This window comes from Falco biarmicus, chromosome 3 (genome assembly GCF_023638135.1).
Source record: "Falco biarmicus isolate bFalBia1 chromosome 3, bFalBia1.pri, whole genome shotgun sequence".
Lineage (NCBI taxonomy): Eukaryota > Metazoa > Chordata > Aves > Falconiformes > Falconidae > Falco > Falco biarmicus.
The window spans coordinates 110,751,621-110,778,524 of record NC_079290.1 but is presented as its reverse complement, the minus strand read 5'-3'; the positions used below and the strand labels follow the sequence as shown (position 1 = coordinate 110,778,524).

Genomic DNA, 26,904 nt, shown 5'->3' with positions numbered 1-26,904 from the left:
TGGTCCTTTTCTGATCTGTCCTTTAGTGGTAAACCAAAGTGATTAATCTGTCCTTCTTTCTTGAGGTCTATGCTGGAAGCTGGGGGATTTCCTCCCCGATCACATCCCTCTTGAAGTTATGGCTTTGTTCTGGCCACAGTGTCTCTATTTCATGGATACAGCTCGAGTTCCTTAAACAAGTTTCCATCCTGCGTCTCCACCCGCTTAGACTTCAAACACTTCATAAAGCTTTGGATCACTTTTAGCTTAAATATTTTCTTTTATTCTTACATTTGTAAAGTAGGTCAGCCTTAAGTGTGACATTTTTTGTATAAAACAGCTTTTTCCAGGAGTTCTGTGGTTGATGAGTAACGGATATAAAACTTAAGTGTTTGATCATGACATTAAAACTGTAATTGATTTTGAGTGAAATGCTATTCTGAATTTTGTAAAGAGAATTAATGATTATGTTGGGCCCTACACCTTTTAGTCACCTTCCTGGTTAACTTTATAAAAAGATTTTACCAGAGATGTAAGAACACTGGCTGTCCTCAGAGAGGACAGGGGTATCGTTTGGACTAGATGGTCTTTCAAGGTCCCTTCCAACCCAAACTCTTCTGTGCTGCTGTGATACCATTTGGCAGCATTTTGGTTGTTAATAAAGGGACATGACAACCATATGACTGTTTTTTTCATTTTTCGATAAGAAACTTGTCTGTAGGTAAACCCCGGAGTGCATCCTGGAGAGATGCGTGTCCCTGAGCAGAAGAGGAGAGATGGTTTTGCTTTGAATTGCTGACCTTTGAAAATGGTTTATCCTTGGGGATGTTTCTGCGGTACCCCGGAAGGAATCAGACTTTTCCTCCCACTTCAGACCTCTTGTGCATGTCAGAAGCATCTGCAGATTTCTTTGTACAGGGCCTTGGGTGCTGTGGGAGAGGACTCAAGCTTCTAAAGAAGATGGATTGCCTTGTATGAGCGCTTCTGCATGGGAGGATAACGTAGCATGAGCAGGGGTATCCAGAACAGCCGGTCCAAGAAAATTGTTTGACCCAGGAGCTGTGTTGTGCTTTCAAGGTGTTCTGCTGCAACTGCAGCCTGTGACTGATGGGCCTGTGCTCTGCTTTGCCCGCCCGTGTCTTTAACAGCGAAGATACCAGCTTATCCCTTCAGGAACCTTTTCCAAGCTGGTTACCTCTCCTGCTTGGATTTTAATAAGTGCTGCTTTTTAATCTGTGGTGAAGGGGTTTCTTGGAGGTAGCCCAGCTTTCTTGCAGCAAATCCAAGTTCATGAATGTAAGATTTAAATTCCTACCAATCTGTCTGTCATCCCGTTTTCTATTATGTAGCAGCCAATTAACCTGTAGCACTTCTTTATTTTTCTTGAAGAAAACAGCTTTCAAGGAATGTTCCCCTCTCCAAACACGACTTTCTTGGGTTTAGCCAGTCTTCAGAAATCCCACTTTGGTGCATTTTAGTTGCTGCGTGAGGAAAGGGGAAGTCTAATGTAGTAATCAATTATATAAATTTTCTCCCCATGAAGGGGAGGAGTGGATTTTCGAAGCGATTATATATTGCTGAAGCACAGAGAGGAGGCTTTGGCTAATATATATCCCGGCGTGCCTTGGATTCATAATGGTTCGGTCGCTGGCATTGTTGTTTGGGTCTCAAGATACTGGATCTGGCTATGGCAAAGCAACTTTATTGAAATAGCATGTTGGTATTTAAAACAATATTAATACTATATTTGATTCATTAAATATACAAAGGCAAGTTAAAGCGTTTCCATGTGTGCACTGTTAGTTCTGGCGGGAGGTTCTTCAGATGGTTTTATGTGGTTTCAGACAACATTTTAGCACATTCTTAAAATACCCACAAAAGCCTTTATGTAAAATCTCATAAAGGTGAACCACATAAAAATTATTTTTTTCCTGTTTCATGTCATTAGGATCAAAGTACAGTAGGTAAGAATAAATTTCCAAAAACCTTGTTTCGGTCCTTCTCTTAATTAATGTTTCATGCTCATAGCAAGCTCATAAAGTGGGTAATGGGGAAACTAACTGTACACACTGTAATATTCTCAGCGGCTGCCAGTTCATTTTGAGTGAATTCACTTATTCTATATATGAATATTTTTTTTAAGCAAACGTGGTCTGGAAAGGGACAATAGCTTCTGCTCTCTGGCCTTTGATTCACGCTGCAGTTTTGTCAAAGGAGAGGTCGCTTAGATTGGAACCGAGCTTCGCTGCGGGACTGAAATTCCCATTAACTGCGTTAACCCAAATCCATTTGTGAATTCCCCAGGGGATATAAAAAAGGTGTTTGTTGGTTTGTTAGGTTTAAATTGCCTGCTGGAAGTCTGGCTTTAGCATGCCTGTGGAGCAACGGGCTTTCCTTTTTTAATGGTATATTATCAGTGGCTTGACAAATATGATAGGACAGTGGTGTGTATGTTTGTTATGTGCCCAGGCTAAGCTTGGTGATGAGTAGCAGTAGCCACCCATTAAAAAGAAAATTATGTTGTGAGTTAATGTGAAGTCATATACCCATCCTGGGGTCAACATTGGTTTTGCTACAGACTTGGATGCATGCGATTAAAAAGAATTGGGGCTGTTTTGGTGACTCTGCCTTCCTGAAAAAACATACTGGACTGGTCTGTAAGTGCACAGACTATGTTGAAGGTTACCTGTGTTGTTTGCATTAACTTCCCAATATCTTTTCTCTGACTTGTAAATAAAGTCCAAAATGCACAGTAAATCAAATCTTATGTGCCATTAACGACTGCTAGGCTTGTGGTTAGAGAGGAGGGGAGCGTGCAGGTGGGAGGGTGCAACAAACGTTTCATGTTGGTGATGAGTGAGACTTTCCTTTCTTGCAGAAGAGGAGAAACATGCAGTCACTTGCAGATCGATGGGATCGTCTCGGTCGTGACAGTAAGAGGCAGGAACGTAGAACAGTTTAACCTGTGTGACTCCTCAGCTTAGCTGCTGGGAACTGTCAGGCAGAGCAGCTCCTCCTGTCTTTGGATGATGAGCTTCTGCTCTGCTCCAGACAATGAATTCTCAGGTGTTTTGTCTGCTTTATGTATGTACTTGCAGAACAGCAGTACGTGCTCAGAGCAGGAAAAAAAAAGTGTCCAATGAGTAAAATTTTGTGTCATTGATCTTGTGGCTCAGCTGAAGTGGCATCTCCTCCTTTCCTTAGCTCTTTGCAGGAGATGGTGATTCTGTGCAGTGTGAGTTCGTTGCTGAGGTCTAAGAGTTCTGCGCCATGAAAGAGTATTCCCTTTAGCTCAATACTCCTAATGGCTCTTCGGTAACTTAAGAATGGGAATTGTTGGTAAAAAGCTGTGGGGGTCACAGTTTTGGTGTTCTAGAATCCAAAACTGCATCTTGTGCATCTTTCTTCGTACACTGTTGGGTTGCTTACCATTCTTTTAAAGTGTGTCTTCCATCTGGCACACAAGGAGTGTAGGCCTGGTGTTACAAAGAACGTGTGGGGTTCTGCAGATGTCATTGTTTTATTAGTATTTCTAGGCGAGTGTTTTTTGCTGCCAGCAACCTGAGATTTAGGTGGTCTGGCTTACTTTCTAGGCTCAGTTACGGTATACAATAGAATAACACGTAAACCTCAACAGCATCCCTTCGTTTCTAAGAACCTTGGTTTCCATTCAGCCCGATTTGTAATAAATCAATAAGCTTCACGCAAACTTTTGAGACAGCAGCGTAAAGCGTCTTGTTCCCTTTTGTCTTAATTAGCAGACTTTGTTGTAAAGATCTTCCAGACTTTCCCAATAGCAAAAGGGGGGGGGGGGGGGGGGCAAACTGTAAAATAAAGCCTTGCGCTCAGCCTGCTTTGTAGCTTGTGCTTTTACCAGCTGTTACAGTTAATTGGAATCAGAGGAATTGTTTGCTCAAGTACTGTAGAAATCTGTAACTAGCTCTGTTTCTCCCTAGACTTTTATTCTCCTTTAGAGAAATGTACAAATTTTTTTGTAATTAAAAGTCTTTGTATTGTAAAATGATTTAAACTGCTGTGTTTCTAGGTATGTTAACTGGTGAGAGTGTGCCACCTTAAAAGAAAAAAAATATCTTTGCTAGGATATAGAGATTCTGCTTATTTAAGATTATTATTGCTATCTGACTCTGGCTTGGATCCTGCTTACTTTTAACATGCATATTGGATTGCGTCCTGCAGGTATTTTGAAGGTGGAGTCTCCTCTGTCTACCTCTGGGATCTGGATCATGGTTTTGCCGGGGTGATCCTCATTAAGAAAGCTGGAGATGGATCAAAGAAGATTAAGGGATGCTGGGATTCCATCCACGTGGTGGAGGTTCAGGTACAGCCTCTGGGGCAGCTGATATACCCAAGTGAAAACAAAACCCAGTTAATTCCAGACAATTAACGAGCACAGGTGTTCCACTGAACAATGCAATATTGTGTTAGGGGCTGTAAACTTCTTTCCCCTGTTAATTTTTGAGAATTCCCTGAAGCAATTTGGATAGAGATAAGTCAGGGCTGTAATCAAAAAGAATCCCAGAAGAATTGAAAGTATGTTGCTTTCTGTGCATGTGATCCTGAGATTATTTTTTTTTTTAATGTAAAGGTCTACAGATAAATATCACTAATTAGGTAATAAAAACAAGGTAAAAAGAGGTTAAATTGCTCTAACTAGATTTGCTTTGGAAAATTAGGGGAATGAGCACACTTAAAATGGCTTTTAAGAACCGGATTGTGCCGTGTGAGTGGAGTTATACGTATCTGTCCTGTTGCTTGTGGAATCTTCTGGGCCAGCCACCGTTTGGGTTTTGGCGGGATTTTAACCTTTTCTCTCTACCCCTTTTTGTTATCCTTCCACTTCTAGGAGAAATCCAGTGGTCGCACTGCTCATTACAAGCTGACCTCCACAGTGATGCTGTGGCTGCAGACTAATAAAACTGGTTCTGGTACCATGAACCTTGGAGGGAGCCTTACCAGACAGGTATGTCTGTATATTGCCACAAGCGTATGCTGCAGACCCGAGGCATGCCTTTCCTTATTTATATACCCAGTAGCCCCAGTCAGGCACAAAAAGTTGATTTTGTGAGGTGTTGTATAAACATCTATTCTCCTGCTGCGTATGCAGCCCAGTGAAACAGTTAATGCGTAAGTGTGTAATTGCCAGGAAGCCCCTTGAACTTGGCTTGATGGCAGTAGAGCTTTCAATTAAAAATATAAAACATGCAGTAGGAGTTCAGACTTGCTTTTAAGTCTTGGTTTGTCTTTCGGTATTCCTAAATCTTCATGCTTCCATATGTATTACCCAGATACTTTTATCTGTAAGATTTGCTCACTTTCTTACTGGAAGATTCCAATAGGATTCTAAAAATACAAGGTGACCTCTTTTGTTATGTGTCTCTTTAAAAAGCCAGCTTGGCCACTGTGAACAAACCTGTGTTCTGCATTGACTGTAGGGCTCTGCTGTTCTTGAAGACATCACTTATCTTTTCCTATTCTTTAGTATATTCCTCCTGCAGTACCAAAACACCAATTTAAGAAATCTCTTTTAAAAAAAAAAAAAATCTTCTAAACTTTGGGGATTTCTGTGCTGGTGTTAATTACTTAGACTCCCTCTTGAGAGCTGTTTTTTGCAAGGAATGTGCCAGACTGCTGGCTGTTTGGGCCGGGCTGCTCTCAGTCTCTGGCAGGCAGGATCTGCCGGCCTTGCCTCCACGGGGTGAAGGTGCCCACCTGCCAAAGGTTGCTGTCTCCCTGCTTCATGCCGCTGATGAATTGCGGTTGCTTAAGATCTGGACTGTGGAAATCGGTGAGTCGAGCAGAGTAATAAACTCTGGAGGACAGGAGGCGTGTTGTATGGTCGTGAGTGACTAGAGAGACTGGCAGTAGCTACAACTCCTTTATGAGACTTCCCAGGGCAGACTGTTGCTTTCGATACAAAGGACAATGCAGACTCTGTTAAACAGTCCGTGGTTTTGTACAGGTTTGAGCCAGGCGAAGGAAAGAAGGGTCTGTGATTGCAGAGAGGAACTGAAGCGGTGTTAGTCTTGCAGTCGCAGAAGCTTGCCCTAGACCTAGGTGATTTTTTTTTTTCCATGTTGTCGATTTACAGAAGAAGCTGATGGAAAAGCGGTGCGGGGGGGGAAAGGCATCTGGAGACAGTTTTGAGCACTGCATACTTTTTTAAAATTTTTGCAGTAATTACACCCGAGTTATGGTGACCCGGACAAATATTTAATCACAGGCCTTGCTAATACTTTAAATCATAGCTGTGAAGTGGAGGCCAAGGGCTTAACTCTGGCCATGGCCTTGTGGTGCGTGAGAGCCGTGCCAAGGAAAACAAGAGCCTGTTGAGGATGGGTGTCCTCAGTACACCTTGGCCTGAACTGCTAGGCCTTGTTTAGTTTGACTTTCATTCTCTAAGCTTTAGTGGGAGATTCATGCTTCTGTCATCATTTTAACAGCAGATCATTTAATTCATATGTGATGCATTAAAGCAGGGGCCTGCTTCCAATGTAAGTAACCATAAAAAAGCCACTGGGGTAATGATGCACTGCTTCTGCACAAACAATGGAAACTTGAGTTTCAGAATTTAGCTTTGGGCTGGAGATTTTCTGTTTGCAGATGCCATAGTAGGCTTAACGGGACAGGCTTCGTCCGAATCCACGGCAGAAAACGAAAATCTTCATGTTGCCTTGAGGTATGCCCTGTGAGGAGGAGCTGTTTGTCCTCAGCCATTTATTTAGCTGTAGCTGGACTAAATGCCCGAGCACAAGGCTTTTCCTTTGCTGTCAATCCAGTTTGCCACATCACCTCAGGACAGCAGGTTTTATTTTTACTTTTTGGTAGGCTTTTTATACAGTCTGCAGCAAACTTAGGCACCAAAAGTAGGTTTTAGCTATCTCTCGAACGGTAGGTTACAGTTTTACCTCGATGATATCAGTGATCTGATGTCCTAACCATAATTTTGAAATAGTTTTGTCCATGGTGAATGGTACATGGTTTTGGTCAACTCAACATTTAAGCTACTTGAGCACCTTTGATCCTAAAATGTGAATAGCAGATGTCCTTGTGTTTCAGTGGAAGCTTTTGAAGTGTTCACAAGCTTTGTAATATCCTGGCTTATAAAGTGATGGCAGAGAGAACCTTTCAGTGCCTTGAAAGAGAAGTCTGCTGAGAGCCATTACTTTGAAACCGGTTTTGCCTTGTAGCTGCAAATCGGGTATTTTTCGAGTGATGACTGGAATGATTAACTTGGTGGCCAGGAGCAGGCGCAAAGGAACAGCTAATGTCATGCCTCCTAATTCACCACCTCTGGCAGCGGTGAAGAGCTGGGCATGTCTCACATTGAAATGCTGTGGGGAGCGTTCGCAGCTTCATATGGAAACACTTGTTCAGTAATTCCCCTTCCTAATGTCTGTGGATTACGCTCGGTGCGAGCAGTCAAGCAATGCTGTTTGTTCTGTGACTGGGCAGCATGGTGGAGCGGAGCTTGGATCTGCAAGTAAGAGTCTAGAAATAGCCGTTCTCTGCTGTCGTCTCCTGTTGGTGAAATATTGTTGCCCTGCATCAGACACGAACGTTGCGGGGTTTGTTGCCTTTGTCAAGACTTACTTGGAAAAACTTGTCTTTGCGTTTCTTGAACATCCCCAGACCCTTGTTACTACAAGGCTCCCACTTGGGCTGTTCCTAAATGTTGTGCTGAATTTCTGAGAATAATTTTTTCCCTCTAAGGCGCCGTGTAAAAATTTGGCTATTTTTACACCTGGCTTGGGGCCGTGTGAAGGTGGGTTCAGGGTAGCTCTTGCTTAGAGGTCATGTCCCTGGCCTACGTCTGCTTTGGTGTCATGCAGTGAGAATTGACGTAGCTCTTCCGATTCATTGAACTGCTGCTTCTCCGTGGCTTTCCCAGTGCAGTTTTTCATGTGCTACAACCCGAGTTGTCTCTGCTTTTGTTTCCAAAAGTAACTGTACGAGCATTTTATGGTTTTGAGCAGACAGAATAAGGAAAATAGAGGGAGAGATGTGGTAGATGAAGAACTCGACCTGTTTTGGGAAGCTGAAAACCTCCTTTGTGTAACTTTAATTTACTTTACCTGGTGGTTTTTGCAAATGAGAACTTCAGGCTTTTGCTTTATCAGTTCAATTACAGGAGTTTCTTTAAACGAACTGAAGTCAGAGACTAATTCAAATAAAATGTCACATGATGTGTTCTGAACAGAGTTTTGGATTTTGGGTGTGGTTTTTTTTTTTTAAATGTAGGTTTTCAGATTCTGTCCTGATCCAACAGAGAAACGTGTGTATATGCACACAGAAGTATGCAACACAAAGCCATACGTATTGTGAGATATAGTTCTTACATAATTTGTGCGTATGCATAGCTGAGTTTTCTATGTGGATGTATATGCTTATCACGAGAGGATGGGAGAAGGCCTTAGCCAGCTCCACGCACGTAGGATCCATAGACCGTAATTTTGGTCTGAAAACTTTGGGAGTATTAAAGCTGTAATGACATCCTCATCCTGGCTACCTCGTTAGATGGTTGTCGAGGCAGTCCTTTTGTGTGGGAGAGCACTCATCTTCTGGCCTAGTGAAGGTTTTGTTCGAACCTTCAGCAGTATGTGGTGTTATACGTAAACACTGACACAGCGTGTGTAGCCGTCTGTTTTGACTCCAGAGGACGTTACAGAAGAACTTTTTGGTGGAACTGGAAGGAGAAAGCTGGGTTTCTTCTTTTTTTCCTCCCCCAAGAGGCGTGCAGTGTCAGATAGAGAACTTCTGGTTTTACACTTGCCTAGGCAAGGGTGCTCCTCCAGGCAGCCCGTCCTGGAGACGAGCCTGGATGCAACTCGAGAGCTGGGAGCTGAAGCGCCACGGGCCAGAGGATGGAGGAGGTAACTCGCAGCTCACGTCCGTCGCTGGCAGGCTGCAGTCAGGACAGGCTCTGAGGCTGGAATTCGGGCAGGGAAGGAGCGATTGGAGTGTTATGTGCCGGCTGCCCTGACTGGGGGCCGCAGGCTGAAGTGCTGCACGTCTGAGAGGAAAGGACAGGACACGCTGCCTTCAGTTTACCACAAAGAGGGCAACGCTTGCAGGGAAATGAAAAATGCCAGCAGCTTTTCAATTACCTTGCACATTCTCCAGTGACTGCAGGTAACTCCCACCCCCCTCCTGATTCAAGCCAGATGCTTGGCAGATGATTTTCTCTCTGACAGACATTCGGGTCCCGTCCTCTCTGTGTACATTGGAATCACTTGTGTCGTTTGCCATGGCGCTGTATTGCTTTGGCTGAATTTTGAGGTTTCATTAGGCTGCACTTTTATTTAAGGTAAGAGCAGCTGCGTGATCCTGTTACATTTTATGCAAAGTAGATGTAGCCTTCCCGATTTCTGGCAAATAGTCAAAACTGCACTTTGTTGGACAGATTTCTGGAGCCCCCTCCTTAAAAGCAAGACTAACAGGTGCCTTTCTGAGATCTTGGTGCGCACAAAGAACCTGTGTCTGCTTCCTAAGCCAGGATGAACATTGTGAGGAAGTGCAAGTTTGCAGAAAAAAAGTTGGCTCAAAACCTGTAGTTTATTTACATACAGAGGTGTGGGAAGGGGAGGATATAAAGTTGTAGGTGAAGCGAAACCTGGGATTTCAGATTAAAGCTGCACAGATGGGTGTTGATTTTCATACTTGAAATACTCCCTAGCGAAGGTGGAAGGTTTTGCAGAGCTGGATGAAGGCTGGTCTGTTGCAAACTGAGCTCCCCCTGCGTTCAGGAAGATGTACCCTGTGATATATTACTGCTCAATAAAACACCAGCAGAGACATTCTGCCATTTATCATAATAGGTAAATCCTCCGAGGCTTGTGCTCTGCAATTAGGAGAGTCGTATATTTCCATCAAGTTGAGCTTTCATGTAAAGGCCTATCCCACCGACTTCCAGATGTTGGAACGTAAAGCGGGGCATTGGGGAGTGTTTTATCACCGGAGTGATCTTCAGGTTGTAGCGGTGGCGATCCTCGAGCTCCCCCTCAGCAATCGTCCCGTTTCCTGGAGGTGCTGGCCCTTTAATTGCTAACCGAGGGGTATTTTAGGGTGCAGAGGATGGCAGAGATGTACTGAACGCTGATTGTCTGGGAAATGATTTCTGCTTCACAGGAAGATACGGATTTTACAGTGGTTCAGTTACGTAATAGCTGGTGTTAGAAAGAAGAGAGTAGAAAAGCTGAGCGTGTAAGGACCAGCGGCACGTAGCCTTGATGTAGCATCCCCGGGTTTGCTCGTGGTTTCGAATGTGCAGTTTGGTAAAGGATATGGGATACCTTTGGTTACGCTGGGTAGAGTAAATACAAAGGCCATAAAAGGGTGAGGCAAGTTCTCAGCTGATTCCTACAAAGCTGCAAGCTCCATGGAGCTCACAACCTTCATTTATCTAGTTACAGTTTGAAATAAGCGTTGGGGAGAGAGAGAGAGGCTAAATTTTGCCTCACTGATCTCCAAATAATTCCGTGTATTTTCCACCTGGAGACTTAAGCCTGCCCACTGCCTGTGGCTTGGGAGCCTTTGGCTCGCATCGGTCTGTGTTTCATTAAAGAGATTTTCATGTCGCTCCGTGGCCAGAGCAGCTGTGGGTGTTGTTGTCAGTTCTTCGGAGCAAAATGGTGGATGAGTTTCCTTCTTACCTTTCTAGTATTTTTAGATGCCTTCATGATGAGCCCAAGTGTTTATCCAACTTATATTTCTCTCTTCGTATTAACTCTTCCTCCAAATTAAGTTTACAGAAAGCCCAAACAGCTGCTCTGTTCCATGCAGGAAACATCCGAAGTGACCAGCCAGCCATCGAGAGCTTAATATACCCCAAAGCGAGTTCCCCTCTGAGTCAGACTTGCAGCAGATGGCTGGGGAAATGAGGCACGGAAGCCAAGCAGCGTATCTCGAGCGGGAGAGGAGCGACTGGGCCCTGTAGGTCGGACTTGGCTCCTTCTGGAGCGCTAGGTTTTTGGCTGAGCTCGGCGGCAGATGGGGAGTGACAGTGGGAAGATGAGCTGCTTGTTAACGTCGACTTAGAGTGGAATTTCCCCTCAAAGCAAATGAACCCCTTGATTTAAGCAGCTATAGCCTTTCTGCTTCGGACCCTGCAGTAACAGCCTCTGGAAGGAACCTTTTAAAACTCCCGACAACGCTGCTGTGTGTGGAACATGGCTGCTGACTCCGAACTCCATTAAAACAGCCTCTCTCGTAACATCTGGGCTTCTCTAGCACATAAATGTTTTCCTTCTGGCAGCAGTTTTTATGGAGATGTAATAATATACGTTTTGCAAAAAAATAATTCTATTTTCAGATTCTGCTGCTTACCAATGAGCTGGGCCTGGCCAGGTGTGGAGGAGACGCAGCAGGGAGCCTGTGGAAGTAACAGACCTGCTGCCAGCTCCCCGGCTGCCCCAGATTTGGTCAATTTGCTGATAGTAACATGTATATGTGTGTTTGCGTGGTTCAGATTTATATTCTCCCTGTACTGCAACTGGATCTGTTCTCCAGGCAGCGCGTCTCCATTACATGTAAACAATCTGACTGCAATCTGAAGGAAAAAATTAAATGTCCTTGTTCTCTTTCTCCCCCTCTTCTAGGTTATCTTTCGCCTTCGGGCTTCCAACTAAATTACATGCTTTCCCAAGCCTGTTAGGGACTTGGCTTATTAGAAGAAACCTGTAGCTGGCCCAGATTTTTAAACTCTACCCTGAGGGAGGGATATGAACAGATGGATAAGAGAATTCAGTGGGATTAGTAAAACCCTTTGAAGACAGTCCTTCCCACTACATTTTTCTCCCAGTTTTGTTTTCATGCCATCTCAGCACATCTTGTATCAGTTGAGGTTCCTGGGACTGATGTTCGTTGTTCAGCAGCTTGTCTGCGACTAGCCAGAATTTTCATCTCGAGAACTGGGGAACGTAGTCTTATCCGTGGCGCAGACCACCAATGGCTGTGGCCTCTGGGTGGACGTTCTGTGGGGCAGAGCCAGACGGAACAAAGCGAGTATTGCATCCTGCGGTGCCAGCTCCCAGCTTCTAGTCTATGGATATCTCACCTGGTTTGGCTACCTGTCTCCTCTCCAGGTACCACACTCTTCCAACTCTCAATTTCTACAGCAAAAGGCAGTCTGCTGCTTTCCCCCCATACGTAATGGCTTTGTACGTCCTTCCCCCTGGTAGTTCAGTAAATGTTGGTTCAGCCTTTTGGTCGAAAAAGAACAACGAACTACGAACTGCCAAATTTCTCTTTCTGTGTTGTTGCAGTAGTTCAAATCATCACCAGTCTTGCAGGTAGTTGCGGGTTTTGCATTGCCTGCACCTTCCCTCGCTGCTGGAGAGTAAATAATGCCGAAGGTGTCGTTTAACAGGCGATCTGGAGAATGGAAAACGCACCCCACGTGTGGTCGGAAGTAGCGTTTGAGACGAAGATTAAAAGGACCAGCAGTTTTTGCAGGGATAGTTCACAGCTGTTCAGCTGACAGCACCATCCTTGTGTGCGTCTCATCAACAACAGCCTTGTTTTCATATCCCCATGCTGTGCTGCCTGTGTTAGATGTTCGCTATTGTAGATCTCCTGCAGCCCTGTAGTAGGTAGGGAACAACAAGTTTGTAGTGCCTGTCTACACCGGGGATCTACAGCAGGGATTTAGTTTGATTCATGGTTTTTATTACACTCCATTTCTGTTATCAGCGTGTGAGCCTTTGTCACGTTCTGGGAATTTCTCAGGACGTTACTGATCTCTTTGCATGTTGAAGGAGTGTTTATGGGAGGGTTTTGAGACACGCTTCTTCCATCCCTCCTTTGGTCAGGAAAGCTGCCGTGCGTCTGCTTTCAGATTTGCGTGTTACCAATGGACACGTGTCTTTCCTTTCTAGATGGAGAAAGATGAGACTGTGAGTGACTCCTCTCCGCACATAGCCAATATCGGACGCTTGGTAGAGGTAAGTGCCGTGCAGCCACCGCAGCGTGAGCCTGCTGCAGGTTCTCGTGCCTGTATTGGTCCCGTAGCAAAGACTTGTGTTGCTTTTGTCTTTACGAACAAGTTACTAGTATTGTACGGAGTCTAGTTGTGTAAATGCTGCTCAGTGCTGATGGCTCAATACTCCTCCTAGCACGACTGCCAGTCGTTTGTAGATACAAACCCCACCAGTCTGCGCTTTGTCTCCTGCTCGTTACAGCAGTCACCTCCCTGTAAATTAAGTAGTCCTTTCCCTGAACTCATTAACAATTTCTTGCCCCTGTGTTTGCTTCTACAGTTGCTTTGGGGCAGAATTATGTCAGGTTGCGTTATACAGAACAGTCCCTTTCGCTGAGAGTTCAGGGTGTATCAGGTGTTTATTAAATCCGCTGGAGGTGGGTTTAGTGTTGGATTTTGTAGCAGTTGTCAGCCACGTGCTCAGCACGCGGAGGGACGGGTGCGATGGCGTGGGCCGCTCGGGGGGGCTCTGGTGCTGTGCTTTGCGGCTCCATGGCGCCCGCCTGGATGACGGTGTTCTGGATTCCCTTGATCTTTGCAGCTGCTTTGACAAGAGAGGAAGGAATTCTCAGCTACAGTCACAGAACCACTGAGGTTGGAAAAGACCTTTAAGAGCATCGTGTCCAACCGTTAACCCGGCGCTGCCAAGTCCGGTGGGGAGCTGGGGGGGTTCAGCCTGCAGAGAAGGGGGCTCAGGGGGACCCTCTCGCTCCCTGCAGCTGCCTGACGGGAGCGGGTAGCGAGGGGGGGTCGGGCTCTGCTCCCAGGTGACAAGCGACAGGACAAGAGGGAACGGCCTCAGCTTGCACCAGGGGAGGGTCAGGTTGGGCATTAGGAAAAACATCTTCACCGAAAGGGCTGTCAAGCGCTGGGACCAGCTGTCAGGGAGCTGGGGGGGTCACCACCCCCGGGGCGCTTAAAAGATGCGTGGATGTGGCGCCTGGGGATGTGGTTTATAGACTAATGCGTTTTTTAAAGGAAGTGGGAAATAAAAGAAAGGCAGGTACTTTTTTTTTCTTTTCTAAGTTTTTGGCTTGAGTGAAAATGACCTAATGAAAAACACTGCTGCTTTACAAGGTCTTTCTCAAAACTGTTTGCCGTGCAGCTTTAACGAACGCATTGCCAGCTGAAAAATTCGCAGTAACCCGTAAGCGCAAAGCGATTGACCCGCTGGTTGCGTGAAGTGACTGACTTGCCACTCGGGGAAGTGACAGGCGAAGGTTGGGGTGAAATACGTTTTCCTTTTCCCAGGAAACCGATAGCTGGGCAGAAACTGCCCTCTTGTGGTCCGGAAAGCTGCAGCCTAGGGCCGTTAACGGGGAGGAGAGGACTGGAGTAGAGCTGAGCCTTCGTTCCTTTGATAAAAGCAGAGAGAGGGTCCGCCAGCCTGCTGTGAGGATTTAAATAGTAGGAACACACCGGGTGGAACCGTGCCGTGGCGAGGGTTGTACGCCAAGGTGAACACGTAACGATGTGCGGAAGGGCGTAAGCGCAGCGATCCCGGCAGCAGCTGTTGTGACTGAAGCTCTGCTTTCTTACTGTTCTTTCTTCCAGGACATGGAAAACAAAATCAGAAGTACACTGAACGAGATCTATTTTGGTAAAACAAAGGACATCGTTAATGGGCTGAGGTAAGGGGCTCTCCAGCCGATGTCGGACCCCCCCGCGCTCCCCCGCGGTGTCTGTGGGACTGTCCCCAGCGCTGAGCTGCTTTTGTTTGCCGGAAGGCCCCTTCCCTGCGTTGTGTCTTTGCACGTCCCCAACTGTTCACCTCACACCGTGCTTTGGAAGCGGGATTTGTTGTGTGGAGTTCAGGGAACGCTTCTACCTTGTAACTATAGAAATGCGAAGCGACGTTTTAATCCCTCGTTCCCCCATCAGGAAGAAAACAGCCCAATTAGCAACACTTGTATTTCAGAATTATATTTAGTTAGGAGTTCTATTCTTCACAGTCCTGGGAGTTGTACTTGAATTCTGCCCTCTCTTTCTGCTACTTTTATAAACAGTCAGTTGGTCCCAGAATTAAGTCACGACATTAATGGTTTGCGGCGTTCGGATTTTGTTTTAAATTCTGCCTTTCTCTAAACGCCGCTGGTCAAAATACCGTGAACTGGAACAGGCTGAGCGAGTAAAGCCCCGGTGCCAGTCGGGAGGGAAACAGCGCTGTGCTTCCAACCCCTCGTGGGAATCCTGCTCGTTCCCGGCAGGATTCCCCCTGGAGATCCCGAGCAGGTAGTTCTCGGGCTCGTGGGGGAAAGCAGGGAACCGTGGTGCGAAGTCATTTTTTGTTAAACTGCAGACAGCCCCCTCGCGCAGGGAGCTAACGGAGAACAAACAAATGGTGCAAATCAGCGCACTGCTGCGCTCTCGCACACTGAAATGTGGAAGAGGATGGAATAATGGCGCTAATTAAATATTTGTGCTGCTGCCTTAATGGCACAGGCAGAGGGAGTCGACCAAAGCAGCTGTTCGGGGCTTTTTTTCCCCAAACCCCAGCTTTCATAACAGGCCTCTGTTTTCGTTTGTGGTGTGCAGGGCTTTAGCCAGGAAGCACTTATTAACGTTAAAAGGAAATATGTAATAGAGTCTTTTTCCCTGTGAACGTTGCCTTAAGCTTTTGTAATTGAATCTGTTCCCTGTGTCTCCCCATTGCTCCGTTTGAGTCACGGTACTCGGTGCGTCGGTGAGGTGACCGGCTTGGAACCGGTAACACTCGGAGCATCTGGCTTTGCCTTTCCCTCTGGCCTCTCTCCTGTTTCTTCTAAGCTCTGTATTTACACTCGTTCTTCCCGAGCGTGCTCCTGGTGGTTTCCGGAATACCAGCTCTGTGTTACTGAAGTTCTTCTGACTGTTCTTTTCCCTGTTTACTTCCCTCGTTTCTGAACTGCTCTCTGTAGATCTATTGACGCTATCCCCGACAACCAAAAGTATAAGCAGTTGCAGAGGGAGCTTTCTCAAGTGTTGACCCAGCGCCAGATCTACATCCAGCCTGATAACTAAACCAATCCAGGTACCCCTGCCTGTGAGGTGTGACAGCAGCACTAAACCAGGGCTCCCCCAGCCCAGCCCTCTGCATGATAACCCAGGCCAGAACTAACCCCTAACTCCCGCAGGCTGAGAAACGACGTTTGAGCCGTGTTTCACCCAAGGGTTGCTCCTTAATACAGCCAACTAAACACTCGGATTTTTGTTTTAAGTGTTACTCCACTCCTTCCCCCCCCCCCCCCCCCATTTTGAAATCTCACGCTCGGAGGTGTGGCAGGATTTACCACTCTGCACTCTAGCTTGGGAGCGAGAACGGAGCACGTGGTCACGTACCCGAAGGAGCGTTAGCTTGGACTGATTCGATCCACAAGCCCCGGGACTCTGTCCCTCGCGTACCATCAGTTTTTTACAGCTGTGGTACACCGCTTTCGTGAAGAAACTCCCTATCTTAGTGTTCTCCCGGCAGAAAGGAGTGATATCTTGGAAATCTCAGAGGGGTTTTTTTGGGGGGGAAAAAAAACCTGAACCCCAAACCAAAAAACCAAAACCCGACTGGTACTTCCCGTGACTTCTGAGTAAATGCAAGCTCACCCCCCACGCACATCCCTGTTTGCCTGGTGTATCTTGGATTTCCTTGGAGCTTGAAATCCCGTCCTGCTCAAGCTCTATGGAAACATTCCACTCGCTTGTGCTCCGCGCAGCCTCTGAAGGGATTTGTTCCTGTGCTCTCATTTGCTCTGGAGCTCTCCATGCCGAGGACGCACGGCAGTGACTAACCCCAAGCCAGTTTAACCTTCCACTCCAACTCATAATGAATTACAGATGTCGGTTTTAACATGTTAAGCTGACGAAGGGGAAAAAACACTATTTGTTGATAATGGCCAAGAACCACTTCTGTAGCCTGTGAGAAATGCAAATATAAAATGTATGTATTTTTATTAAAGCAGCAGAAGTCTCCAGAGACAAGAGAATGGAAATACTGGTATAAAGATGTTAGGAAAATAACTGACACAAAGAGGAGCCTTGTTTACAGGAGACAGCATCCAGGCAAAATAAGGTAGCTTTGAGTGCTGGAAAGGGTGTGAAATACGGTTTCTGTGGGGAGAAATCCCACCAAACTGGATCCTAACCGCTTCTCTGTGGTGGTGACTCCGGAAAAGTCAAGTGTTATTGTTCTATCCGTGATCAATTTAAGAGGGCTTTGTTCACGGTGGGAATTTCTTACTGTGCCACTGAAAAGGGAGGTTCCTCCGCCACCACCTGACGGGGCAGGGAGCTGAGGTGACCCCTCAATAGGTGGAGATTTTCTGCTGTAATGAAACTTCCAGCAGAAGGGAAGCCTGCAATAATCTGGCTGACAGGATCTCTGTTCTTCGGCTGCTTTGATTCACTAATTACTCTAGGTGAGGCGCAAATTGGAGAAGAGACACTCTGGCCGCTCTTCCCGCTGGAGGGAAGTTTTGACGTGGCTGCTCGACCCTGGGTGAACAATCTGAAAAGTTCAGGAGCTCCCGTCCTGGGAGAGGCGGGATTTGCTCTGCCTTCCCGTCACGGTCATTTGGAGAGCAAGAGCGCTAACACCCTTCGCTGGTGGTACACTGGGGTTTTTCCAATTAACGTAAAAAAATTGGGAATCTCCCTCCAGCAACTGGAGGCTGAGTGGATCTTCTGGGGAAGCGTGGCTTTTGGTGCCATCCTCGCTAGAGTGAATTTTGCTTTGGTGTACTCACTCGAGTGTTCACTTTGCCTTTTGCTTTCCCTATTAAAACAGGCAAGCTGAGTTTTGTTTCCTCTAAGCCTGGGTTGAGGTGCTTCTCCTTCCTTCTGCCTCTTGTGCCAGAAGAACCATTAAATCGCTGTCTCGCAAACGCATCGCCTCTGACTTGCGTTTCCTTCTTCCCCACAGGTCTGTGCAGACTTTCGCAGACAAATCAAAACAAGAAGCTCTTAAAAACGACCTGGTGGAGGCTTTGAAGAGAAAGCAGCAAAGTTAAAATACTCTTCATGCTAACAAGACATGCCATGCACTCGTTAGATTCCTTTCTTAGAAAACTCATCCCCCCCCCTTCCCCTTTTCTGTTACGTCACGTCACAATTTGCATTCAGTACTATCCATGCAACGCCATCTTCTCCCCATGAATAAAGCTGTACAAACTTTTTCAGTCTCTGAGGCCTACTTTGCACCACATTTTACTATTGAGACCTTAGGCTACGTTTCTGTAGAAGTCCATGTATTTTTTTCCCCCTCTCCCCTCTCTTCCACCCTCTCCCATTTATATGCATAAACACGGATCATTGTTTGTCTTTTCTTCCCCACCCCCTCCTGCCTTTTGTTACATTGGTGTAAAAAATGTAAAACAAAAATTTATTAAATACTGTGGTGTGTGAAAGAGGAAGAACTGGAAAAAAAAAATAAAATCTATTCCACGTATGTTTGGGGGCTGGGCACAGGGGCTGGCCGGTGGGAGGGAGGGAAGAGAGGGTGTTCCTCAGTGTTGTACTATACTGACTAAACCAGATTTGCAAGGAGACGTTGATTAGGAGACCTGCTGAAAGTTCTGCTCTTCTATAGCCTGGTTCCAAGGCGCTTTTCTGTCAATTTTTATGGAATGCAAAAAGGGGTTTTTGTTTTGATTTTGTTTTTTGTAAAGCTTAAATTGAATCTACATCTGATACTTGAGCCTCCATACTTAAAAAAAAAAAAAAAGAAAGAAAAAAAACTAAAATAAAAAATAAAAATTAAAAAAAATCCCAGGAAGCAGTGTGTGCAGTTGGTGTCCTCTTTATTTCTCTTTCTTGCAGCGCTGTAACCGCTTTCCTTTGTAGCGACTCGGTGCAATTGCGTGGCTGTAGGTGGGTTTGATGTACTTGAAAACCCAGGCACCAGCCCAGCAGGCCGGGAAACCCAACAGCCGCGGCAGCAGCCAGCCACAGAGAGCAATAAATTTATTTTTTTTTTTCTTTCTTACATCCAGATTAGCTGAAACCTGTTTTAAAGAGGGTGCGATGCGGTGTGTGACAGAGCGATGTTACTCACCTGCTCGCTGTGCTTCCAAGGTGCTGGCACCGAGGCACTGACATCCCACCGCCGGGACTGGCTCTGCAGGCATCCAGCCGCCACGGACGGGTGCGTGGAGAGAAGGGTTAGTCCGGCAGTGCTGGGGGTGCTCAAAAGAACTAAGGGGGGCCTGCCTGGGGAAAGGGGGGGTGGGCAGAGGGGAGGCGCTGCGGTTCTTGGTGTGCTGAGGTAGATGGTTCCAGCCATCCCAGAGCTCCTCGGCTCAGTCCCCGTGTGATCCGTGGGGCTTGTCCGGACTTTCCCTGCTCTTCAGGCACGTGGTGGTCGCAGGGGCCTCGCACGGCTTCAGCTCCGCTGCCACCTTCCATGCACTTCGGTTCCCGGAACCCTGGGGACGTGGAGAAAGGAAACGCCTGCTGGGCTCTTCCTGTAGGCGGCTGCTGGAATTAGCCTTCGGGTGAACATTAATATTGATTAACATGCTCTAATTTTGCTTTTCTGATGTGACCTGTTTCACACCCAGACACCTGCAGGTGATTACAGTCCCGTGCCGGAGTATTTACCCAGAGCCCCCCGCCTGTAACGCAGCTCCCGTGGGAGCCGGGCTGGGAAAGGCGCACGCTTACCTCGCGGCTGGGCCCCCCACAGGGAACATGCTGGGGTTTTGTCATCGTCCTCTCTTGTTTCTGTCCAAGGAAGGACATTTTTTTGGAGTCGGAGATGAGTTTGTGCCGCCTCCTGAAGCTCAGAAAGGATTAGCTGTTTCTCTCACCCATCTCTAGCTGTCGTGCGCTTAAGTTTTCCGGGGGTTTGTTTTCCTTCTGTGAAGCTGGCTGTGTGCGGGAGCCGAGCGCGGGAGCCCCTCACCGCAGCTGAAGGTGACGTATAGGCTTGGGGTACATGGGGACAGGGCAAGCTGCCGGATCGATGCGGCTCTGCTACAGCTGCGCTTTATTCCTCCTGCGCTTCTCCAAGCAGCGTAACCGACGGTTCACGCACTGCCCTGCAGCTCCGTGCCTCCTCAGCATCAGCCTTGCCTCTGCCAGCCCTCCAGCGCCGGGCTCCCCGGGGCCGGGGCTGCAGTACAGCCGGGGAGGGATGAGAGCCACCACGGGGGCCTCGCTGCGACGTGAATTTCCATCCACCGCCACCACCGACGCGGCTGCTCATATCGACTCCGTCTGCCAGATGCAGCGGCTCGCCTTGCTCCATCTCACCTAGCTGGAGTAAAAGAAAGAGTCAATCAACTCCATACATAGGCTGTGCTTTGGGTAAACCTGCGGGAACCAAGCTGTATTTGTTTTTATATATATATATATATAGTTTTACCTCTTCATGTTGGACCTTCTCTGTGTAGCTCTAAGCAAAGCCCTTGGTGGCCGGTAGGTAGCCAAAGCGTGTTCCACCCCGCGCCTCAGGCCAGCTCGGTAAATCCCACTCTCGCTCTCCGTAACCAGCTGTGCATTCCCCAGCACCCACGTTCAAACCCCACTCCTTTCGTATCTCTACTGAACAGGTATCGAGGCCTGACGAAGCTGTGCTAACGCCAGCCTGCTCGGGGTCTGTGTTAGCACCGGGCGTGAATTGTTTTGCTGCAATTCCTGGGGAAAGACAGCAGAGGAAATCCTGCTGGCTTGGGGACAGGGAAGAGGCGAGCAGCCCCCTCGCCCGCGAGCCTGCAGGGGAAGAATCGTGAATTAATGCAGTGAAAAACCCACCTGCTGCTTTCAAGGGGGCTCAAAGAGCCTGAAAAATATTTTTTCTTTCCAAAAATAAATGGGTCAGCTCCAAAGACTGGCACAGCTTGTTTTAATTAATCCATTTGATGGGCATCCGACTCCCATTTCACGAGATCTAGGCTGAGCCATGTCGGCATGGAGCTGTGGCTTGGCTTCCCCGGCACAGGGACAAAGTAGGGAGGAGGGCGACTTCCTCACAAGGACAAACGTCACAGGGCTGGCAGAGGAATCATAAATTAGTGATGATAAAGCTAAAGCCAAAAGGGGCACGGAGCAGGGTGCTGCACGAGTGGGCAGTGGGGAAGTGCTGGGCATCAGAGAAGTGGCTGCAGAGGGAGATAAGAGGAGCGAAAAGAAGTGCCAACAGTGACTGCAGGCAAAGGACAATTCTTGTTTTTAAAAGGACAAGTTGTGTGGTTTTCCTGACGGGCCTGCAAGCTTTGGGTGATTTTCCTCTGGCTCGCCCAGGGAGATGGAGCTGCAGCTCCCCTGCAGAAACAGCTCAGCAGGGGAGGGAGCCCGCGGTCCCTGGCTGAGGCAACATCTCACGGCGACACCACCGCTCTCCCCTGCCCGCCTGAAAGCATCTCTCTTCCTGGGAACGCGGCTTCTCCCAAACCGCTGCGGCTTCCAGTCCTTCCCTGGCCAAGGAGCCACTGCTGGCACACGGGGCCCCACAACAGGGATAAATTCATCAGATTGTGGATATATTCATCAACAAGAGAGGTAAGGGCTGAAAACCAGACCAAGCAGAGGCAGCATCTTCTGCCTGGGTAACCACCTCCACAGCTAAACAGAAAGCAATGGAGCAACTTCCCCAAGAAACCCATGCAATTAAAACAAGGGTGAGGCAGAAAAATGAGAAGTCAGAGAAAGAGGGACTATGAAACACATTAAGAAAGAGGCTTGAGCTGCCAGATGAACCAGCAAAATAAAACCAGAGGCGGCACATGGGGCAAGGACTTGTTTTATAGACATGTGAACCATGCTAATTAGAACAGGTACGGCGTGGACTGAAACACTCGTTACGTTGCTCCTTTCCTTTCCTCCTTCTGAAGTGGCTCCAGCCACTGCCGTACCTTCCAGGAGCTCAGTGGTGGAGATGCAAGGCCACAGAGGTACATGGTGCTTGTGTTTGTGCCAGGTCAGTCATCTCCGTCACCTCCCCGCAGCCCCTTAGGCTCTGCTCGGGCCTGCCAGTACTGGGGGAGCCCCAGATCACCCTTGAGACAGCAGGTAGGCAGAAGGGAGCGGGTGCAGCAGTGGGGCGTAAGAGCAGCAAAGAGCGACCTTTTGAGGTATCACATAATTCCCTGTTTATCCCAATAGCATCATTGGTATCAAAGAGGCACAAGGTCTCTCAGCAGCAGCCCCGGCCACCTGGCTGGGCTCGGTGTCTCAGCAGCACGAATGTCACCCTCTGGCTCAAGTCCTCTTCTCCCAGGAGCCAGCAGGATGAGGGGCCGCGTGGCGCGGTGGTTAAGGCCAGTTTTATCGCCTGCAGCATCCTGTTCTCGCTGCGTGACAGCTCCCTTCGTCAGCTCTCCAGGCTGTCACCCTGCTCGCCGAGAAGAGCGTCCCTCTCTTCGCGGGTGCCAGGTCTTCCTCTCCGGTAAGCAAGGAACTGGAAGGAGATCTGAGAAGAGGTTAAGGTTCTTCACACAAGCAAGGTGGGGGGAATCTACACGATACGCTGGGTCTCACCACCTGAAAACAGGCTGTTTGTGCCAGGAGAGGTGGGAACAGGACAGTGAGGTTAATGCAAACAAAGGTTCGAAGCATTCAGCTGTTGCAACACCATAAATTACTCACCGGCCCATGGGTGAGCAAGCACAGTGCGCTCAAAAGCAACCACTGAGTAACATCAACCCACCCGCTTCTGCTTGCCCCCAGCTGGGACCACTCCCTGCAAAGCCCTGCCGGCAGGATGCGATCCCAATGGGAAGCGTTGGCGGGGAAAGGATACAACCACGTCGAGGGAAAGGACGCCCAGGCTGCCCACCAGCCAGGGCAGGTGGTGCAGGACGTAGTCGCCTTCGCCTTGCCCTGGCTCGGGGTTCTTCAGGAGGACGCTGAGGCCATAGAGCGAGTTCCCCAGCATCACCAGAGCAAAGAGGGAGTAGGAGACCCCGGTGGTGGATTTCCTTTTGTACTGGAAAAAGAAGGGACAGAGAGAAGAGCTTGGGTGCAGCTCTCCAAAATCTCACTATAAAGTAGTAGTATTAATCACCCTCTCCCAAAAATAGAGAAGAAAAAAGGTAGCGACTCAATGCCAAGAGCCTTTTACTTCCCCTTTTTCTTGTAAACAAAGATAAAATGAAAGCCCCATCCTCACAATATTGGTATGTTAAAGGGAGGGGAGAAAAATTAATCAGACTTTGGAGCAGAAGTACAGAAAAACAGTCCCTTATGAAATGATCAGAGACGGGGACCTGGGACTTCCAAGTGAAGAGGAGAAAGATGATCCCACCACCCCTCTTCAATTTGAAATCTCGGGACCCCAGGGGTCCCCAGGACTGGGCTGCCAGCCTGCCACACTCACAGCGCAGCACTTACGTTAGTGCGGATCTGGGGGACGCGGGAGCACAGGTACAGCACGGAGGAGATGGAGCCGATGGTGAAGCCAATGATCTCGCTCCTGGTGAAAGGCTGCAAGGCAATGCGGGGCCGCAAGCAGCCCCGTGTTTTCAGACGTGCTTACCACCCACGCCAGGGCTCCGTGCGAGGCGACGATGGGGCCAAACCCCAGCCTTTGATCTCCACATTCACCCCTCGCCCCGCTGATCATTAAGTGGGACCATGCTGGTCCACGAAGACATGCCCACCCCACCGAACGCTTCACCTTCTCTCCCCACATCACCACATTTAGGAACCGGCTCACCTTCGACCCAAGCTCATCCATGTGAGCGGACAACAGAGACCTCCCTTTAAACGTTGCTGGGTCCTGCACCACAGCAGCACCTCTGCCCAGGAAGGGGACGGTCGACACTGTCCCCAGGGAAAGGAAGATGAAGGCTGCGTTGATCGGGCCGGCGACTGCAGGGAATCAAGCGGAGGCTGGTTAGGGAGGGCTCCTCCATCAGCTCCCAGTGCAGCCCAGCAGCCTTGGTGGGTGTCAGGATCCCCTACTGGGTCAAGAGACCTCTGCGGTGGCACAGCCAGCACCAAGTAACTCAGGCAATAGCTTCCGCTGGTGTTTTATCTCGTGGCAATACAGGCAATTTGTAAGATATCATGGAGGAAACTGCTCCTATCTCAGCAGACTGAAAGCACTCGTGTTTCTTTGGGTTTAGGGCTCTTAAAAATCACCCCCTCCATCTAGTAGCTTTTCGCTGTCTTAACTCACAACAGTGCATGTTCAAACCGCTGCCAGACCAAGCCCTGCTTCAACAGCAAGACTTGTAATATGTTTCATAAACAAGCTCTCCAGCATTAACAAAACTATAGAGTCAATGGGGCAAATATCAATTGGTTTAATAAGTTCAAATGGTTTTAATAAGTTAAATAGTTATCAAGGTCCCAAGGCATGCCCGTTCGTAGTTCACAGAATGCTGCACTGCTAAAAAGGGGATAAAAAGGGGATTTTCTTTTGCTGTTCAAGCCTTTCTTGAACTGTTCAGGTTCCTTTTTTACTCCATTTTAACAGGAAGGAACTTCTCCATCATGTCAAGGCTGCCAGTAATTGCAAAAGGAACGCTGACCCCGAAGCAGTCAGATGCTTCGCCCCTTCCATTAAAGCGCTGGCCTGAGTCAAGAGTTCTGCCTGTGGTTTCCAGCTCCAGGATGGAGTCACCATGTAACTGCAGGTAAGTAATCTCTTTCTCTACTTAATGCAACTCACAGGGGTTTATTTTTAACCTGGAGACAGCATATGGGGGTTTGCAGGGGTTTGCAGAAGCCACAGGCATGGCCGGTAGCTATTTGTAGCTTTGGCTTTCATGGGTGCTCAGGTTATTCAGGGAAAAAACCCAACAAGGAATAAGAAACATCTAATAGCTGCATCAATGCATCTGCAAAGCATCTCTGCCTCGATGCATCTCCCCCAGGGATTCCCTCCCCTCCTGGCTCTGCAGCTGAGGCCAAGCCAGCCCAGGAGACATGCTAAGGGGAGCCCATGCCCCCACCACCCTTGTAAATCCAACTCACATCCTCCGCCCTGGTTCTTCACTTTGTAGTAGCAGTAGAGAGACAGCATCACCAAGTCTGCGAGCACATAGTAAACAGCTGTGTAAACCTGCAGGGAGAAGGATGGGTTGGTCCTACCCGCAGAAAGGCTTCCAGCTGATGGCTGGGATGAGCCAGCATCCCCAGGGGGAGAAGGAAGCACACCTGGGGCAAAAGGGAGCACCCCCAGGCTGTTTGGGTCTCTGTTTCCCGGTGCTGGATTTAAGCAATGTCCATCCCATCCCTCCTCCCTGGCATTCGGGGTGTTTGAGAGCGGACTCTGCCCTGATTTGGTTGGTACCTGCAGGGGCAACTGATCAGCCAGGAAGGAACCGATGAGGTTTAGGAGGTCTCCGCCCAGCCATCCCAGCAGGAAATATATGGAGAGAGCCTGGTCCATGATGCCCGTTTTGCAGGCTTGGTAAAACTGTCTGCAGAGAGAGAGTTGGGCAGAGACACAAACCATAACCCCCAGCTGGTTCAGCGCTACTTGGGAACCATCCCCAGGATCCCCTGTTGCTCCTACCTGGATCATTTTGCCCAAAGCACTCAGAGAGGGGAGGAAAAGCAGAGATTTCCTCTAGCAAAGCCACGTGCCCCTGTGAAAACTGGCCCCTGTGAGAAGTTATGCGACCCATTGAGTGCTCACTGCAACTCACTGGGCTCAAGCCCTCGTGATCCATCCCTCATGTAGGGGCAGAAAGCAGCAAGAAGCAAGCAGCAGTTGCAGAAACCACCTCTCCGGTTACAAAATAATCTGATGATACACAGAGACCGAGCGTGACCCCTCACATCCCCCTCTGCCACCGTTGTCCCAGCACTTCCAAGAAGCTCGGGGCTCCTGGAAACATTTCTTCCGCATGTATGACCTGCAACAACTGCATTGCAGTTGGCTTACGTGGGTTATTACAGCTGCCAAGCATAATAATAACAATATAATAACAAGCAAGGTTTTGAAGCTGCACCACCTGCTCTCCCTCCTCCTGTTAAACCCAAGTTTTCCAAGCCCAGATTGCTTTTAATCTTCTAATTTTAAACCAGGTAGATTTAATAACTCTGGGAGCTTGTGCTTGAAATTTGATTTTGATTTTGAGAGAAGAGTGTTCTACCAAGGGAAGGGCTCGGCCGGGTTTTAGGAACAATACTTACGGAAAAGATGCAGCTGCAAAGCAGAAGATGGAAACCAGACCCAGGACGACGCTGGCGATGTCCCGGCCATCCTGGGCACATTCGTTGAACACGTCCATCACCCAGCGGGAACCGTTGAGGCAGTCAGAAAGATTCCCGGGTCGGAGACCCCTCCAGTGCCGCGCATCCATGGCCTTCGGCACTCGTTTATCAGCGCCTGGCAGTGAAACTGCTGGGATAACGCTGGGGAAAATGCAATAACACAGGAAAAAAATTAAATAATGCTGGGGAAAAAAAATGTACCTGTATTAGGAAGAGGCTCCCGGTTCCTCCAGCTGTGGCTGGAAGCTGGCTCGCCCTCACTCCTGCCCCATGCACCTTCGCTGGCGTTCATTTGGCATCCAGCGGAATGGACTGACCGGGAAGGCCGACAGCTTGCCAGACTATGGCCTCAAAAAAAAAAAAAAGAAAGAAACTCAACCGGTGCGTCTTTGCTCTTACCTTGCTCGCCGGCGGCTGTTTGGCGATCGGCTTTATTTTTCTTTGGAAACGCACTACTTTTTCGTGAACTTAAGAGGGGTTTTTTTTCTTGCAAATCCACCGCTTCTTCGGAAACTTGCTGAGTTTCCTTTGCAAAACCTGCTGCTTTTTCAGCAACTTGCCGCTTTTCTTCCAGATGGGGAAGCTGCTGAGATTTTTCCCCAAATCTACTGAACTGGAGGGAAATTACTCGGATTTTTCCGACCCCGCTGCTTTTTTAGACTCTCGCTGTTTTTTTCACAAACCTGATTTTTGGGAAAGTGGCAGATTTTTTTCTCAAACCCGCCCGTCCGGGGCAGGCGGCGGCAGCGGCGGCGGCTGAGGGACGGGGCTGAGGGACGGCGGCGCCGCCTCAC

General features: G+C 48.2%; 2 protein-coding genes across 10 annotated transcripts in view; one reads left to right on the top strand and one right to left on the bottom strand.

The window, feature by feature from the left end:
• The window catches only part of CAPZB (capping actin protein of muscle Z-line subunit beta), a 63,788-nt gene extending 45,672 nt beyond the window's left edge, over positions 1–18,116 (top strand). For 2 of the 3 annotated variants that reach the window (XM_056333840.1, XM_056333842.1), the window contains 6 exons: positions 4,177–4,318; positions 4,844–4,960; positions 12,873–12,938; positions 14,528–14,604; positions 15,871–15,983; positions 17,865–18,116. In XM_056333840.1, coding sequence (XP_056189815.1) covers positions 4,177–4,318; positions 4,844–4,960; positions 12,873–12,938; positions 14,528–14,604; positions 15,871–15,973 — 505 coding nt within the window. In that variant the 3' untranslated portion in view covers positions 15,974–15,983; positions 17,865–18,116. The remainder of the gene's footprint in view (positions 1–4,176; positions 4,319–4,843; positions 4,961–12,872; positions 12,939–14,527; positions 14,605–15,870; positions 15,984–17,864) is intronic. The other variant, XM_056333841.1, reaches the window with a different exon arrangement.
• Positions 18,117–18,485: 369 nt separating this feature from the next.
• Positions 18,486–26,899, bottom strand: SLC66A1 (solute carrier family 66 member 1). Of its 7 annotated transcripts, none has more exons than XR_008821092.1 (9): positions 26,510–26,899; positions 26,030–26,251; positions 25,182–25,311; positions 24,863–24,950; positions 23,598–23,752; positions 23,273–23,365; positions 22,683–22,868; positions 19,604–22,352; positions 18,486–19,428 (listed from the first exon to the last, which is right to left on the bottom strand). XR_008821092.1 is itself a non-coding variant. In XM_056333843.1 (8 exons), the coding sequence occupies exons 2-8, from the start codon at positions 26,197–26,199 to the stop codon at positions 22,254–22,256; spliced, it is 921 nt and encodes a 306-aa protein (XP_056189818.1). In that variant the 5' UTR covers positions 26,200–26,251; positions 26,510–26,899; the 3' UTR covers positions 18,486–22,253. The 7 variants fall into 7 exon arrangements, 2 of the variants coding, with proteins under 2 accessions (XP_056189818.1, XP_056189819.1); XR_008821090.1 differs by having other exon boundaries at positions 18,486–19,365; XR_008821089.1 differs by having other exon boundaries at positions 18,486–20,198; positions 20,307–22,352.
• Between the last annotated feature and the right edge of the window lie 5 nt (positions 26,900–26,904).

What these genes read in the sequence shown, in the direction of transcription:
- SLC66A1 (XM_056333843.1), bottom strand. Translation starts at nt 26,199, where the DNA reads ATGGATGCGCGGCACTGGAGGGGTCTCCGACCCGGGAATCTTTCTGAC. An exon ending in GAAGAACCAGGGCGGAGGAT is followed by an intron (nt 23,753 to 24,862) that starts GTGAGTTGGATT and finishes GATTCCCTGCAG; the next exon opens with TCGCCGGCCCGATCAACGCA. An exon ending in TCCTTTCCCTCGACGTGGTT is followed by an intron (nt 22,353 to 22,682) that starts GTATCCTTTCCC and finishes ACCTCTTCTCAG; the next exon opens with ATCTCCTTCCAGTTCCTTGC.